This window comes from Numida meleagris, chromosome 3 (genome assembly GCF_002078875.1).
Source record: "Numida meleagris isolate 19003 breed g44 Domestic line chromosome 3, NumMel1.0, whole genome shotgun sequence".
NCBI lineage: Eukaryota > Metazoa > Chordata > Aves > Galliformes > Numididae > Numida > Numida meleagris.
In genome coordinates this window covers 27,103,703-27,118,724 of record NC_034411.1, presented here as the reverse complement: position 1 = coordinate 27,118,724, position 15,022 = coordinate 27,103,703, and the positions used below count along the sequence as shown (strand labels likewise).

The 15,022-nt window shown below is 45.6% G+C and overlaps 1 protein-coding gene across 1 annotated transcript; it reads left to right on the top strand.

The window, feature by feature from the left end:
- CALM2 (calmodulin 2) lies at window positions 1,624-13,653 on the top strand. The gene is made up of 6 exons (XM_021391909.1): window positions 1,624-1,763; window positions 5,870-5,900; window positions 10,225-10,368; window positions 10,444-10,550; window positions 11,413-11,548; window positions 12,772-13,653. The coding sequence occupies exons 1-6, from the start codon at window positions 1,761-1,763 to the stop codon at window positions 12,798-12,800; spliced, it is 450 nt and encodes a 149-aa protein (XP_021247584.1). The 5' UTR covers window positions 1,624-1,760; the 3' UTR covers window positions 12,801-13,653.

The following is a 15,022-nucleotide window of genomic DNA, read 5'->3' as shown; positions in this document are numbered from 1 at the left end:
CATGTCGCTCCTACGTGGTGCTCCCAAGTGGTGTGGGGAGCAGCGCTGCGTCGCTTCTCACCCATCCGCATGGAGCTGCAGGTGAGGGCTCACTGCTCTGCACCGCAGAGGCATGGGGAGGTGCACATGGCGATGGCTGTGGCACTCACTGCTTTCTCTGGAAACTTTTCTTCATCTCGAAGTATGTAACACGTTTCTAAAACATTGCCAGGGTTTGAGAGGACAGCAGTCTCAGTGTGCTTGATTTTTGGACGATGAATACATTAGGTTGAAAAGAGGCCTTAAAAGCTAATGTCGCACAACTTTGGATTTCAAGGCTGGACGCTGAATTTAAGCACACTGTGGTGTTTTCTGTGTTCTCAGTAACAAGGTGGGGAGGAAGTGGAGAGTGAGGGGCCCTGGGTTCATAGAAGGGCTGTGCACTCTCAAGAACAAGCCCTTGCCACTGGTGCTTCCCTTCAGTCCCGAATTCAGTGGGCACCAGCTCCATGAGGACAGCAAGCCCAGGAATTTCGGTTAAGGATTGGAGGGAAGAACTCCGAGCTTTTGCCAAGGGCCCACAGCCCCCACCATGTTCCCATGGCCTTCAGGCAGAGGAGCTACAAGAATAGGGCTGAGCGAGGTGTCCCTCCTGCACCGAGCAGAGCTGCTGCCCTGTCTGTGGGACAGTGATGGGTAGATGGGCTGCTTCTTGGTGAGCGCTGTGCCAGTGCCAACCCAACCATCTTTGCAACAGAAGCAGAATGGAAGCAGATTGCTATTATTGCACGGTGAAGGGTAATTTGTTTTCTAACTTGGGTCAGAACAACCACACTTGAGCCCCAGGTTTCACAGCACGTGCATGGCCCTGAAGCTGTGATTCTGAGACAGTGGGCAGCCTTGCTCATACTGCAAAACCGGCAGCTATCTGTTGCATTACGCTATCACAGCGATATGAAAACTGGACAACCCGGCTGCCTTCACCCAACACGACTCGGGGCAGGCTGTCAGCTCGAGGGGCTGCCCTGTGCCCCTCGGGGAGCCGTTAACACCCAGCACCGCTGCCAGAGGCGGGCGCCTCCGAGGGGCCCACGGCCTGGTCCGGCTGCCCGCTGCGGCGCCCCCCGGCACGCCCTGCCGCAGAGCCGCGCGGTGCTGGGCCGGCCCGGGCCGCGGCAGGCGCCGGGACAGACGGCAGCGCACCCCGGCCTACGACCGTCCCCGCCGCACCGGGTCGGGCCCCGCGCACTGCGGGCGGGCGGGGGGATGGGGCCGCGTCCAGCCCAGACTGTGCATGTCCCAGTGACGCATTGCAGGTACGAATCCACCAATCGGCGCCCTCCGCTCGGAGTCCCTGCTACAGCGAGGCGTTTTCTTCTAGAATCCTCCTCCGCTCGGACAAATAGTCCCGCGGGCCGCCCCTCCGGGGCCCACCGCCGGCGTTCGGCCGGCGTCCGGCCTTCTTCGCTTCTCCCCTCGCCTCCCAGCGCCGCGTCCCGGGGGTCTGGGGGCAGAAAGGGGGCGAGGCGGGGGCTCGGGAGGGCACGGCGGGCAGAGCGCCGGGGGCCGGGACTCGTTTCGCGGCGCCGTTCCCTGACAGGGAGAGGGGTGGGGGGAGGGAGAGGCGCGGAGCGATCCGCGCGGGCTGTGAGGCGGTTTATGAGGCACGGCTGGCGGCCGGGCAGGGCTCAGTGTGAGGCGAGCCGTCGAGCGGGCAGGTCGCTGGTGCGCCCCGTGCAGCCGTTAGCTCCCACCGCACCCCGCAGCCAGGCCGAGCCACCATGGTGAGTCCGCGGGGCCACGCCGGGGCCGTGCGGGCGGCGGGCCGGGCCGGGTGAGGGGGGCGCCCGCAGGCTGCGGGAGGGAGGCGGGGGCTGCGGGGCGAGGCGCTGTGCGGGCGGTGGGGTGGGGTGAGGTGAAGATGTCGCTGGCCGCGGGCAGAGCGCGGCGGGGCGAGCGGGCAGGGGCGGAGGGTCCCGCTCGGAGGCGCCCCTCGCGTAGGAGGAAGTGGCGTCGGGCGAGTCGCGCTCGGGTCCCTTTCCCGCCCTGGGGCGTTGGTGCGGATTCAAAATTCAAACTGCCCTGCTGCGCTCGGGCGCCATGTCGGGCGCGCGGGGGGTGGGGGGAGGGGGTGGCGGATAACGGTTCCTTCGGGGAGGAGAACGCGGGGAGGGGGGGCCCCTGCCACGGCGGCGCCCGCGCCGCTCTGCCTCTCGCTTCCTGCCCCTGCCCCCGGCGGAGCGCGGCTGGGGCCGGAGGTGCGCGGTTGGCCGGCGGGCGCTGCGTCTGGCACGGCGCGTTGCGGAGCCCGCAGCCCTGGGCAGCGCGGCGGGGAGCGGCTCGTTCCCTCCACCCTCCTTCTCTGCCTCCTGCCGGCCCTGCGGTGGGGCCGAGGCCGTGGTACCGCCCTGCTACTGCTGTACGAGGGCTTTTTTTTTTTTTTGAGCGGTTCTGGTTTCCCGTTTTGGTCATTGCGGTGGACGGTACTGCGTTTTCTTGGTCAAGCGCGGTGTAGTTTTCTTAGCCGTGCGTTTACTTAGGATTGTAATCAACTCTGTGCAGTTAAAACAGAGTGGCATTGGAGAATCGTTTCAAATTCGGTGTAAAGGATACGGGTTTGGTTATTGTATTAAAACAAGTGGATGCTGAAACACGCAGGAAAGAACGATTCTGTCGCACACCCAACACCAATGGCCGCTCAGTGCGATCTCTGCATTAAGAGAGGATGCAGTGCGGCGGGACTGACTGCTTTCATTCATTACGTGCCTTTAAGGAATTGGACTGCTATGGACTCATGCTGCGTAACATGAAAGATGGGCGCTTACAGCTTTTTCAGCTGCTTTAATTAAAGAAGTTAAATGAATGGTAGTTTGATTTTGTGCCTTTCCTTCGGTTGTGAGCATAACCAGCAGGCTGTCTGTAAAGAGCAGTAATTCCGGGCTGGCTGGCCGTGGCCATCTGTACAGAACCAAAAATGGAGTATCTTCCAGTGAGGGCTGTCTGGAAATGGGTGTGTCCAGGAGGCGCGGTCATGGCTCCTGGCAGCCCCTGCGGGTTGAGCCTCGGGGCTCCTGGGCCAGTACTGCATGTGTTAGGGGAAGCAAAACGCTTTGTGCCCAGTATAAGCCAGCCTGCTGTAAGTGTAATTTTAGCCCTTGTGTGCTTGTGGTTCTTGTTCTCCGGTTAATTGTGCCAGAACAGAGCTGTCTGTTCTGATCTGGCACGTGTCAGGTATTCCAAACTGCCAGGTTTTGAAGGGGAGCTGTCTTATCTCTGCTGTGATTTGCCTCTAGCTCCGTGTCAGGCGGTGTTAGTGAGACGCAGATCTACTGAGGGTTATCCAGGCGGGTTACTGCATAGCAGCTCTGGCTGTAACGAAACACTACCTCCAGAGGCTGCATTTGCTGCACACCACAGCTCCCTCTTCCCTAGGCAGCTTGGATTTGTTGTCAGGCCCCTGACATAATGGGGGAGGGGAGGTACTGCAGTAAAAATGCTGCAGTGTAGATGAGAGGAGCTAATTCTCAAGCTGTGAAGGTTCCCCAGCCTCCACAGAGAAGGCTTTCGGGTGGATGTTGGCTTTAAGTAAGGATCGTGTTGAGCTAAAGTGAGGAGCATTGGATGGTCATAATGTGACTGTTCTTGGAGTCAGGCCGTGTTACTGAAGGCGTGCATACTGGCACCAGTATGATGTGGAAGTACCTAGCTGGAACTGGGGACTGAAGCCCGGAAGGCCCTCCACCAGCAATGCAGCGGCCTGTACCTCGGAGCAGGGATCCGGTGTTGGGGCTGAGGGCTGGTGCTGCCTCCATGCTGCCCGGTGGGTGGCTGCCCTGCTGGCTCCGCCTCTGGCTGCTGTTGCGCAGTGCTCCCTGCAGTGCCCAGCACTGCGGAGTGCAGATGGTGTTTGTTCAGCCCTGCCCCACCTCCTCACTTATCTTTCAGCTGCCTTGTACCTATGGCTTCTAGTAAGCATTGTGCTCTTCACAAAGGCCATACGCATTACAGCTAGTGACAGAGCTCATCCAAATTCGTGTCTAGTGGCTATAGGAAGTTCTAAGTCTCTGGAAGAGTTCAGGAACACTTAGCAGCTTAAACACTGCTTAATGTCATGTCTTTACATAAAACTGTTTATATAAAACAGTAAGTGACTCAACTTGGTAACCCTTAAGTATTGACCTAAATAAACTAGGTTCTTGCTACTTACATCTGATCTACGGCTTTCTGAGGTTAAAAATACCCTGTGGAAATGTAGCACATAACTCTCTTCACTTGAGTGATAAAAATGTAAATACTACACAGAGGTACGAGTCTTTGTTAATGGTACCCTCCTGCCAAGCAGAAATCTGTTAGGCTTCTGCTACATGACCAGCAGGATGCTTGCATTTTCTCAAAGCCTGATGTGGAATCGATGATTTCCTTACTTGTCTTGCTGCCACTCTTGGGAAGCTCATTAAAGAAATACTTCCTACAGCTGCTGAAGTGGGAGCAAGTAGAGGGTATAGCTATGAATGCATCTTGACTGGTCTTTTAGAAGTTGCTCGTGATTGTGATCTTGATTTCTGGAGTAGATGAGTCAGAGGCTGTTTGAGAAACTGCTTATCTCTGCCCTTATCTTGGGCTGTTACCATACACATTTCTTGTAAGCAGTTTAGCTGTTAGCGTGAGCTTAGTTTATCTAATCGATGTAGAGATGTAATGTACAGCAAAACTAGCAAAAATGGACAGGTGATGCATACCTTTCTCAATACTAAACTAGCAGAACGCTAATGTGTAGAGCAACCTTTGTAGGCAAAGCTAACAACTGAATACAGTGCTGTTGATACTGCAGAGATCATAGGAAGGTTATTGATAAAGCGTTCACAATAGGAACGAACTGAAATAGTGTTGAAGTGATGCAGTGAGAAGGTATCTTTGTATTTTGAAGTCTGGACTAAGAAGTGTTTTACAGGGTAAAGAGCTCAAGGGAGATTCTTTGGCGAAGTGGATTGCCTTGTTAATGTCCCTTAAATGGAGCTGTCCCGAACTTGTTTGAAGAATCAACCGACTTGAAAACCTAGGGAAGACATTTCTGCTGTTCTTAAACACCTTTGTATTCTATCGAGAGTGAAGCTTAGTTGGATTTCTCGTTGAAGACTGGGGTTTTTTATTGTCAAATTCAATTGGCTTTAAACTGTTCCCAGATAACAGAATGTGTCAACTGGCTTTGCATCGGTTAGGTAAGCACCTGTAAGCCTTTGTAGTGCCGGGCCTTTGCCTGGTGATTCTGTAAGCTGCCTTACCTTACTGCCACCTGTAGATAAGTTGGAAGGAAGTGTAGACAACCAAAATGCAAATACATGGAAACTACCAGGGTGGGTAGAAGCTGTTAGTACTAATTATATGGACTCTGTTTTTTGTTGTCTTGACTTAGACCTGAGGTTCTGTTAGTGGAGGGATTACTTAATTCTAGGAAAGAATTTTTTTTTCTAGTTACAGGATTGTGACTTCTGAGAAGAGACAAGAACCTACTTTAAGTTTGGAATGTAGAGGGATACTGCTGCAAGATATAAAGTGTCTAGTGGAAGTACTGATAGCCTGGTGTGTTAATGAGCCCTTTAAACTGATCTGGGGGACCTGCAGGCCTTGGGTTTCCTAGCGTAGCTTGGGTAATTGTGCATGGAAATCCATTCTTGGGGTGTATCAGATATTTACAGGGTCAGGAAATGAAGACAAGCTGCCAGTACTTAGCAAGCTATCCTGATGACTTCTGAGCTGTGTTCATCGGAATTATTTCCAAATGCTGAAGGCAAATTGTGAAGACGAGCTACCTGATTCAGAGCCCACTACAAATATGTATCTTTGCGTTGAAATTTTGCAGCAACTGTAATAATGTTCTCTTCTATTGCAGGCTGATCAACTGACAGAAGAGCAGATTGCAGGTGAGGTTTTCTTACGCTGTATTGATACACCTGCTTGACCTGGTACATCTTTTAATCCAGTGACAGTTCATGTTATGCAAGTTATTTAGCTTTCTTAAATACTGAGGAGGAATTGGCGAATGCTGTAATTTATTGCCTAAATCTTAAAGGCTTACAGTGTGCAAAACAGCAATGGCTAAAATGAATTTGTAGTTTTGTCTGCTAAAACAGTTGTAGGCAGCTCTGCAGGCGCTGGAACTATTTAGTTGTGAGGATTAACTAAGCGCAAACAAGTGTGAGTTGTGCAGGAGAATGGAGGAAGTCTGTGGTAAAGACTTGGAATCTGAAGCCTTCTAGCAGAAGGCAAAACTAATTTCCTTGCTAGTCTCCTGCTGTCAGTGGAGGTGTTTCAGACTAGCTGTGCAGATAGTAGCAGACGGTGCTTTTGCCATGACAACTGTTGATATTCCATATTTGGAACTGCATTTTCTACTTGGACTGCTCTGAAGGTCTGGTGCATGCTCTGAAATGCTTAAGCAGAGACAGAACTCCCAAGTGTTAGTACTGGCCCCCTAAGGCTGGTCTCATTCTTGTGCACCCTGCACAAACTAGCATCTGTCACTGCGTTCTCTGAAGATTGGTTTCAGCTTGAGTGATTGTAACTTGAAGTCACGTCGATGCATTGGTAATGCAGAACTCAGCCTTGCTGTGGATGCTTTCCAGTTTGAGTTTTCTGATCTAACAGGTGTGTAGCTCTAATACTAGGATGTCTGTGTGCCTAGCTATCAGATGAAATGATTTTAGAGCGTGTTAGGATTCAGCTGATGAAATGCGGTACCAATGCAAGCATACAAGTAACAGCCTCTGAGAGGTGTTGGTACTTAGCTGTAGTGTGGTTCTTGAAGGCACTGTTAAACAGAAGTGAGCTAGTTTGTTTTAACTGCTAAATCTTAAGAGTAAGAACATTATTCTGGTGGCTTTTAGACTTCAGAAGCTTGCTCTAACTCATAAGAGACTATTATGGTTTTGTGGAAAGGCCTCAGTCTGTTTATGTGTTGCCGTGGTACTGTCTGGTAAGCACACGTCAAATCTAGTTCAGCTACATATTTTTTTGAGTTGCATGCATATCTTAAAGGGGTTTGGGAGCAGGCTTTATCAATTGTCACTGCTGCTGTTTCAATAATGGGTCATTGTTTCAGTTCTTAACTGTTGAAGCTTTATTAGTTGATCCAGCTGATTATGGAATATAAACAGGAAGCTTATTAACACTACCTCAGGATTAGTGATGATAGTATAGTAGTTCGTGGAGCCAAAAGTGAGTATTAATAAGCTTGTCATGCTAGAATAGAGTTTTCATCTGCATGGAAAGAAGAATGGCCTGTCACTTCGAGTTCAGCTGTGGTATTTCATGAAGTAAATGTCAGCAAGTAAACCATCACCCTCTGATGTGCATATAAAAGGCTACTGCTGGTCTACTAAGGAACTAGGTTTAATGTTTAGGAACAGTTGCAGATCTGTAAGCATCCTGCTTAGTTTTGCTATGAAGGTCAGTGCTTTGCATGGGGGAACTGTTAAAAGTGCAGTTCAGGTGGTCTACAAGGGTTGTGGTTATGTGATAGTCTCGAGCTCTTGCTAATCCACTTCAGTTTGAGAAGTTATTCAGCTTTTGATTTGAAGGTGGGCTTAAGGAAATAGTAATGGTAGAGACAGCCTTCCCTTCAGTCAGTACAACTTAAGTAGTAAGGTAGTAGCAAGTCCTAGGTTTAAAAAGATTTGCTCAAATGCAGTTTTTTTCACCACAGTGCAATTCAAGATCCCAGATGTTCTTTCTGTGATGACTTTGGAAATTGCTTGTTGTAAGGCTGGAGTTTTTTGTTACGGGTAGAGGCAAAAAAAACTTGTTGGGCCTATTTTTCTTATGAATGACTTACCTTCACAAGTTGAAGAGGTACAGAATGTGAACGGTAGCTGTAGCTTCATTCAGAGCTGAATCAGCCAAGTCAAATGGATAACCCTTTGGTTAAGCTTTGCATTAAATGAGATAAATAGATCAGAACTGTTTGATGTGGATGGCCAAGAAAACTTAGATACTCTTGTCCTAAGGCAACTGGTGTAGTGAGCGATACTTCCTTCCACCAGACCTCAGAGGTCTCTGGATAGACTCTCTGAACAAGTAGGCCTGTGTGTGGTGTTCCGTTGTGCTTTGTTCATAGTGTGCTGTAGTTCTCTGGGGATCTGACCGCAACAGCTATTAGAAAGAATAGAAATAATTAGAAAGAGTAGAAATAATCATGTTGAAGTTATGAGCTTTTGGTGGTTCATAGGAGAACAATTTTCATTCTCCCCTGAAGATTTGGAAATAGCTGTCTAAACTGCTGGAGAGTGAGAGAGGGAAGCAGTTAACTGAAGGAAAGTGATGTTATGCTGAGGTTGAGTAGAATGGTGGTTTATAACTCTTTCAGCCTGCTGCATCTTTGAATAAAAAAGATGAAGTTGTCTTTTAGTTCATCTCAAGTACTCAGAATATACCACTGAATTGTAGAAGACAAGTATTTGGACTTTGCAGAAATGGCTGTAGTATTGTGCAGTCTGCTTCGTTTGGATTACAGTGACAGTTAACCACCTTCATCTGTAGGTGTGGCTAACAGCTGGCTGTTTGGAGCAGCATTTGAGTACTTGATGCTTGTTGGAGACTGTTTATCTTCGGAGGTTCTTGAATGATGACAGCCTGTGGTCATTGCTGCTGGGCTTGACCAAAAGCCTTTTCTTTCTTCGTGTGAAATCTGATCCTAGCAAATTCATTTGCCTCTAATGCTATCTGGAATTAGCCCTGAAGACTGCTTGCAAGTTACTGTAGGTACAGGTTGCAGCTTCTTGTTTGGGTAGATTCCTGAAGGAATATTTTTGGAGTCATGGTGCAGAAAGAACTGTTCCACCTGGTCCTGAGGTAGCCTTGCTCCAAGTCTTGTGTGCTGAACAGCAAGAGCTGGCTTCTGGAACTGAAGATGTTGAAGAGTTTTTTCTGAATGGAACTTGGCTATGGCTCTGGTATCATAGTTGCATCTGTGAACTGTAAGAAGCTTATTTTTAGTTGCATTTCTAAGACTTGCCAGTTTGTACCTCATATCTAGTGTTTCAGAGTAGGAAATGGATGAAGGCTTTGTGCTGTACTTGATTAATTCAGATCTGGGAGATCCACCATCTGGAAAGGAGGTTTCTTGGAAATGTTGGGGGAGAAAAAGAACTAATTCTTGAAAATATTTCTAATGCTCTTTAGCTAACTAGTTTCCCAAAGGCATGATCTCGAGTGCCTTGAATGCTGCAAAAGGATCTGAGTGGTGTAAGGGAATAAATGACTTTTTCATGCTTATCTGTAATTTTTCTGTGAACGACCACAGTCTAGTGAAAGAGTTTAAGGTCTGTAGCTGAAGACAAACAGATGGCATGGATTAAAACCAACTCCATTTTTGGACTAGACAATTAAACATGTTATGCTTGTATTAGTATTGCTGGCAACAGTACAGCTATTGTAGGGGCCTGAGAGGTAGCACTGAAAAACAGCCAGTCTTGCAGCTGCTTTTGACTAGTTCTTATGAAGGCTGTTTCAGGATATAGTAGGGCTGAAGCTATTTTCCAAGCAGCTTTTCAGAAATCGGGGTGACTGCAGTGACCTTTTCCCCTTGAACAAGTGATTACTGAAGCTGTTGTGAGTCGTTACAGACTGAAGAGCTGCAGTACTCCAGTGGGAGGGAAGTAGTTCCTCTTTTAGGAAGGTATGGCCAAATGTGAAAACCATGGTGCTAGCTACTGTGGCTTCAAGTCGCTGTTGAGAGTTGCATGTCCAGCAGAAGTGAATTGCAATGAAGCTGTTCTGCGTGTAGTCTAATTACACTCTGCTCACTGAATAGTCTCTTGGTAGTAATAAAAGTGCTATTAAGCTGTAGCATTTGCATTTTGAGTACTGCTTTCGAACTTAATGTAGTTCCCACTACTTTTTATAAGAGAACTCCTGCCAAGGATGTGGGTGGTTCTAGTTGATAGCAAAAGGAAGAGCTCTGTAGCAGGGACTCCTCAAGGTGATTTGTAGCAGGCATCTGAGTAGCTAAGAAATTCCATTTCCTTCAAGCCAAAGTGTGGTGATTAGTAGACTGGTAGAAACATCAGCATCAGGACATAACTCCTGTTGGTATTACAGTTCTAGCAGGCTGAGTTCTATACGCAGAATCTTTAGAATGTGAAGTCAGGTTTTAAAATTTGCTCCAATAAACAGCAGTAGTTCTGAAATGGTGAAGTAAGCTCTACAGCTGAAAACTAGAAGCACTAACTGCTTTTTGTTGTTGTACAGAATTCAAAGAAGCTTTTTCACTATTTGACAAGGATGGTGATGGTACTATAACCACAAAGGAGTTGGGGACTGTGATGAGATCACTTGGTCAAAACCCCACAGAAGCAGAATTACAGGATATGATCAATGAAGTAGACGCTGATGGTAAGATCTTAATAGTAAGTAATTGTTTACTAATGTACTGAGATGTTTTTTTCTAACAAAGTAATTATCTTGCAGGCAACGGCACAATTGACTTCCCAGAGTTTCTGACAATGATGGCAAGAAAAATGAAAGATACAGATAGCGAAGAAGAAATTAGAGAAGCGTTCCGTGTGTTTGACAAGGTACTAAGATGTTTACCTCAAATCCTTCTGTTAGAACAGCTCAGGCTTCTGATAAGATTCCTTAGTGAACTTGGGGCGTTTGCAGTCCTACCATCTAGAACTTAGGGGTTAACTAGTCATGCTGAGGTTGAGCGTATGATGGGACTGTACCTGAAAGTCAGATGAGTCACCGTGGGTGACAGTAGTGTGATCTGCTGTATGGTTTTGCTTGCTGTGGTACCTAAGTACTTGTTGACTGGCAGGGAAATTCAATGCATATATTTCGAATCTTTCACTTTACATAAATTACTGTCCACTGTTAATCAGCTTCTTAAATGAAGTGCGATTTTAATCGGAGGACACAAATATCGTGCAGTATGGGGAAGGAAAAAGCAGTTTTGAGTCCAATACACACTAGTATTTTGCTATTCCATGTAAAAGTGGCCTGTGAAGGCCTTGTGGTTTTAAGCTGGATTGCAACAAAGCAGGACAGTGAGAAAATGCATCTGGTCTGAGAAATAGGCAACTGAACCAAATGGCCTATGACTGAGTAGGTATTTATCACCATCAGTGATGGTAATGCTTCGGAATAGAACAGTCAAGGTAGACTGTGCTGGTTGAGCTACTTCTGTAAGACCTCTTTAAGGTCATAGTCACAGAATTATAGAATGGCTTGGACTGGAAGAGACCATAAATCTCACCTAGTCACAGTTACCTTCTGAGATTGTGGACAGTACGTAAGATACACTCATGGGTCTCTATTGCCTTGTGCAAATGTTAGTGGCTAGAAGTGTTAACTTTTAATGCTGATCTTAAGAGTTGTATCTTCAAATCGCTAGGCCGTAGGGGAACTGGAATAGATGTGTCTTTTTTCCCCTTCCAGGATGGTAACGGTTACATTAGTGCTGCAGAACTTCGTCATGTGATGACAAATCTTGGGGAGAAGCTAACAGATGAGGAAGTTGATGAAATGATTAGGGAAGCAGACATTGATGGTGATGGTCAAGTAAACTATGAAGGTAAGGAGCTGTTAACAGATTGTGTTGCGCTTTCCATGCTGGTGATTGTAGTTGCTGGTAACTGCACCAAGTTTAAATAGGACAGTATTCAGAAGGGAGATCCTCTCAGCAGTTTTAATGACCCTTCAAGCTAACATCGTCTAGTACATACGTATACCTCTACGTAAGTTTCAGTGGGTTACTGCTGCCTTTTGTTCCTAAGGCAACTGTGAACTGTGCAGTATAAAAAAACTTTGTAATAATGTTAATAGCCTTTAGTGTAAGAAAGCTAGTCCAGCTGTTCACATACTGTTCTTTTTATTAACAAATGTGGATCTAAAACCACATTAGGAAAGTGAGTGGTCTGACTTCTAGCAAGTCACTCATCTTTCATTAATACTTTAAAAATTAAGAGGAAAAGCCTGTGAAATACCCATGAATTTCACAGTCTTTAGAAAACATTAAAATAATGCTGCAGCTGATTTGTGTGAAAGCTTAACTTTCTACTTCTCTTTATGATATTGAAACTTAAAAGAAGTCATGCAAGCAAAAGGAGTTCTTTTTCCTCTTCTGAGGAGCACGCGAGCTGTCTAAGCTTGCTTTCGTGCTAGCTTTCTAGGCATCTTAGAAATACAAGCTAGGGTATTTTCAGGTAATGACTTCACTGTTCCCGAGGTGTAGGTGTGGCTTCTCTTTAAAACTTTATTGTTGTGCCTGACACTAAACTAAGTCTGTGGTTCAGCAAGGTAAGCAAGCAGTCATACTTTGTAGTAGTTAACTTCTTGTATGCTGTGAGTAAGCAGTGGTTTGGTTGCTTTAAGCTGGTCAGGCAAAGTAGTAGGACATAAGCTATTCCGCTGTGAAGTCCGAGTCAGTGTCATATCTTACCTGTATATGTATGTAGCTGATTGACTTCAGCAGAATCTGTTGATCTCTTGGCATGCAAAGAGTGACTGTAGGTTGACAAGAGATGACCCTGAACTGTCATCTTTTGAAGTCTGTTGACCCATTTAGTGCTGAACTGACAGTTTTTGTCAAAAGTAGAGGCCTTCACTGTTAATTTTCTTTCTGTTAAAGGGAGTTCTTAGGCATGACTGGTAGAAAAGGGAAATGTCTTGGATTTTTTGAATGTAACTGGAAATAGCATTTTGAAATGTTATTTGGCAGTGATGAGGCAAGTCACTTGTCAGATGTTGCAACTTGTGTTTTTCTCTCAGTAACTTATGAACTCTTTCCTTTTGCAGAGTTTGTACAAATGATGACAGCGAAGTGAAGACGTTGTACAGAATGTGTTAAATTTCTTGTACAAAATTGTTTATTTGCCTTTTCTCTGTTTGTAACTTATCTGTAAAAGGTTTTTCCCTTACTGTCAAAAGAATATGCATGTATAGTAATTAGAAGGCCATTCCTCCATGTTTTTCTCCTTTATCTTACTGTCATTGTTCTGATTTTTGGAAAATTGATCTAAGTAACAAATGTTGCATGTGGCTTACTCTGGATATTTAAGCCCTTCTGCACATCTAAAGTTAGATGGAGTTGGTTAAATGAGGGAACATCTGGATTGTTTAAAAATAACTTTCTCTAGGAGACTTAGGTATGACTAGTGTAACAAGTTACGTAAAGTAAGTTAGGTTTTACCATGCATTAGCAGGTCCTTAAAGCAAGATGCTGACTCTAGTTTTCCAGTGTGCAAGAGTTTATTCTGTTTTTGATTGAGGTTAAAGATGCCTACGGTTGACAGCAGGGTAAAACCACATGAACAGCATATGTGGCTAATGCACTGTAAAAAGTATTCTAACTTACTTCATAGTAACTTGTTGGTGGCCATACCTGTAACATGTTGTTGAAATGTGGAGTCTTAACATTGTGGACGATTGACAGTCAACAATATGAATCTTAAAAGTTGCACTAATGCAAAACGGGTGTATTATCCAGGTACTCGTACACAATTTTTTTTGTACTGCTGGTCCTGTACCAGAAAACATTTTCTCCTCTTGTTACTATGCTTTTTAAACTTTGTTTAGCCACTTATTTTCAAAAAAAAAATCTGCTTATGGCACGATTTGCCTCAAATCCATTCCAAGTTGTATATTTGTTTTCCAATAAAAAATTACAATTTACCCATACTGTTTCAATGTATCCTTGAATTATTTACAGTATTTGTTCAATACAGTTGCTGCTCTGTGTTTCAGTATGTAGCAGTTTGATTTGCTTATGCAATGGATTGGCTGTCTTAAGAGCTTGGAAGGTGAAATCTTAGACCGTAAACTCTGGCCCTTTATTAGTATTGTTGACTTGAAGAAGCTTTCTTACTAGTAGTTTAAAATGTATTTTACAGTCTTGTGTGGAGCTTGGTGCTTCAATATACTTACCATAGTGACTGGCTATGCCCACTATCTGTAGACATTGTGAACTGGATGTTGACCTAGTTCAATAGTTGACCTAAAATTAAAATTCCTTGTTCAGACAACTAAACCTGTTTGCTTTCTTTTAATTATTTTTGGAGTTTATTCCCTGTCAGCTGCTACTTTGGGGTAACTTAGTCTCACACCTGGACTTCTCTGAAACTGCTGTGTCTGAGTCTGTTGCTTTTCAGGATGCGGTCAACTCAAAGTCTGTAAGGAAAACCTTCTCCTATTGATCCGCTAGTAAGCGTGTTTGTGCTTGTACCCCTTTTTACTGACAATTAAAATAAAATGTTCTAATGTGGAAAACACACCTGTTGTTGACCGAGGGCAAATCCAAGACCTCAGAAGGATAGCAGAGGCTATTTGCGTTATTTTGCCTCTGTACTCTGGATGAGCATTGGCTGATTTTATATATGCTCTGTGATTGTCTCTGGGGATTCTGGCATCTGGTTACCCCCATTGGTTCCAGCAGAGCAGTTACCTCATGTTTTTAATTGTATTTGAGGTCTCTTTACTTACAGAATTAAGACAGCTGGTTTACCTGATTGCACAAATACTTGATCAAATGCTCATGGTCACTGATCTCCAAAAGCACAGCTTCCAAAGGGCTACAAGTACCTCCATTTTGGAGGCTTATCAAAAGTGTTTAAACTGCATACATTGGAACACCTTAAGTTGTTTGTACCTTGACAATCAGATTCACAAAATTCAGGGAGGCCAAATATAACAGTTAAGGATTACCTTCCACAAAATGAGGAGCTGGAAATGCCGCTTAGTTAGCACTCATCCTGTGGCCAAGCATCTGGACATAAGGTGTTGGCTTCTAACTGGTACAGGATGAGGAGAATTTGACAGTGTACTGGAATCACCATTTGAGATTCTGAATTGAAGCAACACTTCCAGTAGTCCTACTAAGGTAAGGAATGCAAGCAGGGAAGTTGTATCAGCCAATCCAGTGTCTTTCAGCAGCTTAGGAATTGTCTTGAACCACAGTGTTCTATTATAGCTCAGCTTGCATTTGGATGTGTCTGACTTGGCGTGAAAAGAGAGAGGAGGGTCCTCCCTCTTCTGAGAGACTGCCTTGGCC

Bases quoted from the DNA above. Each gene is read 5' to 3' on its own strand.
- CALM2 (XM_021391909.1), top strand. The intron at 5,901-10,224 runs GTGAGGTTTTCT...GTTGTTGTACAG, and splicing joins GACAGAAGAGCAGATTGCAG to AATTCAAAGAAGCTTTTTCA. The intron at 10,551-11,412 runs GTACTAAGATGT...TTCCCCTTCCAG, and splicing joins CGTTCCGTGTGTTTGACAAG to GATGGTAACGGTTACATTAG.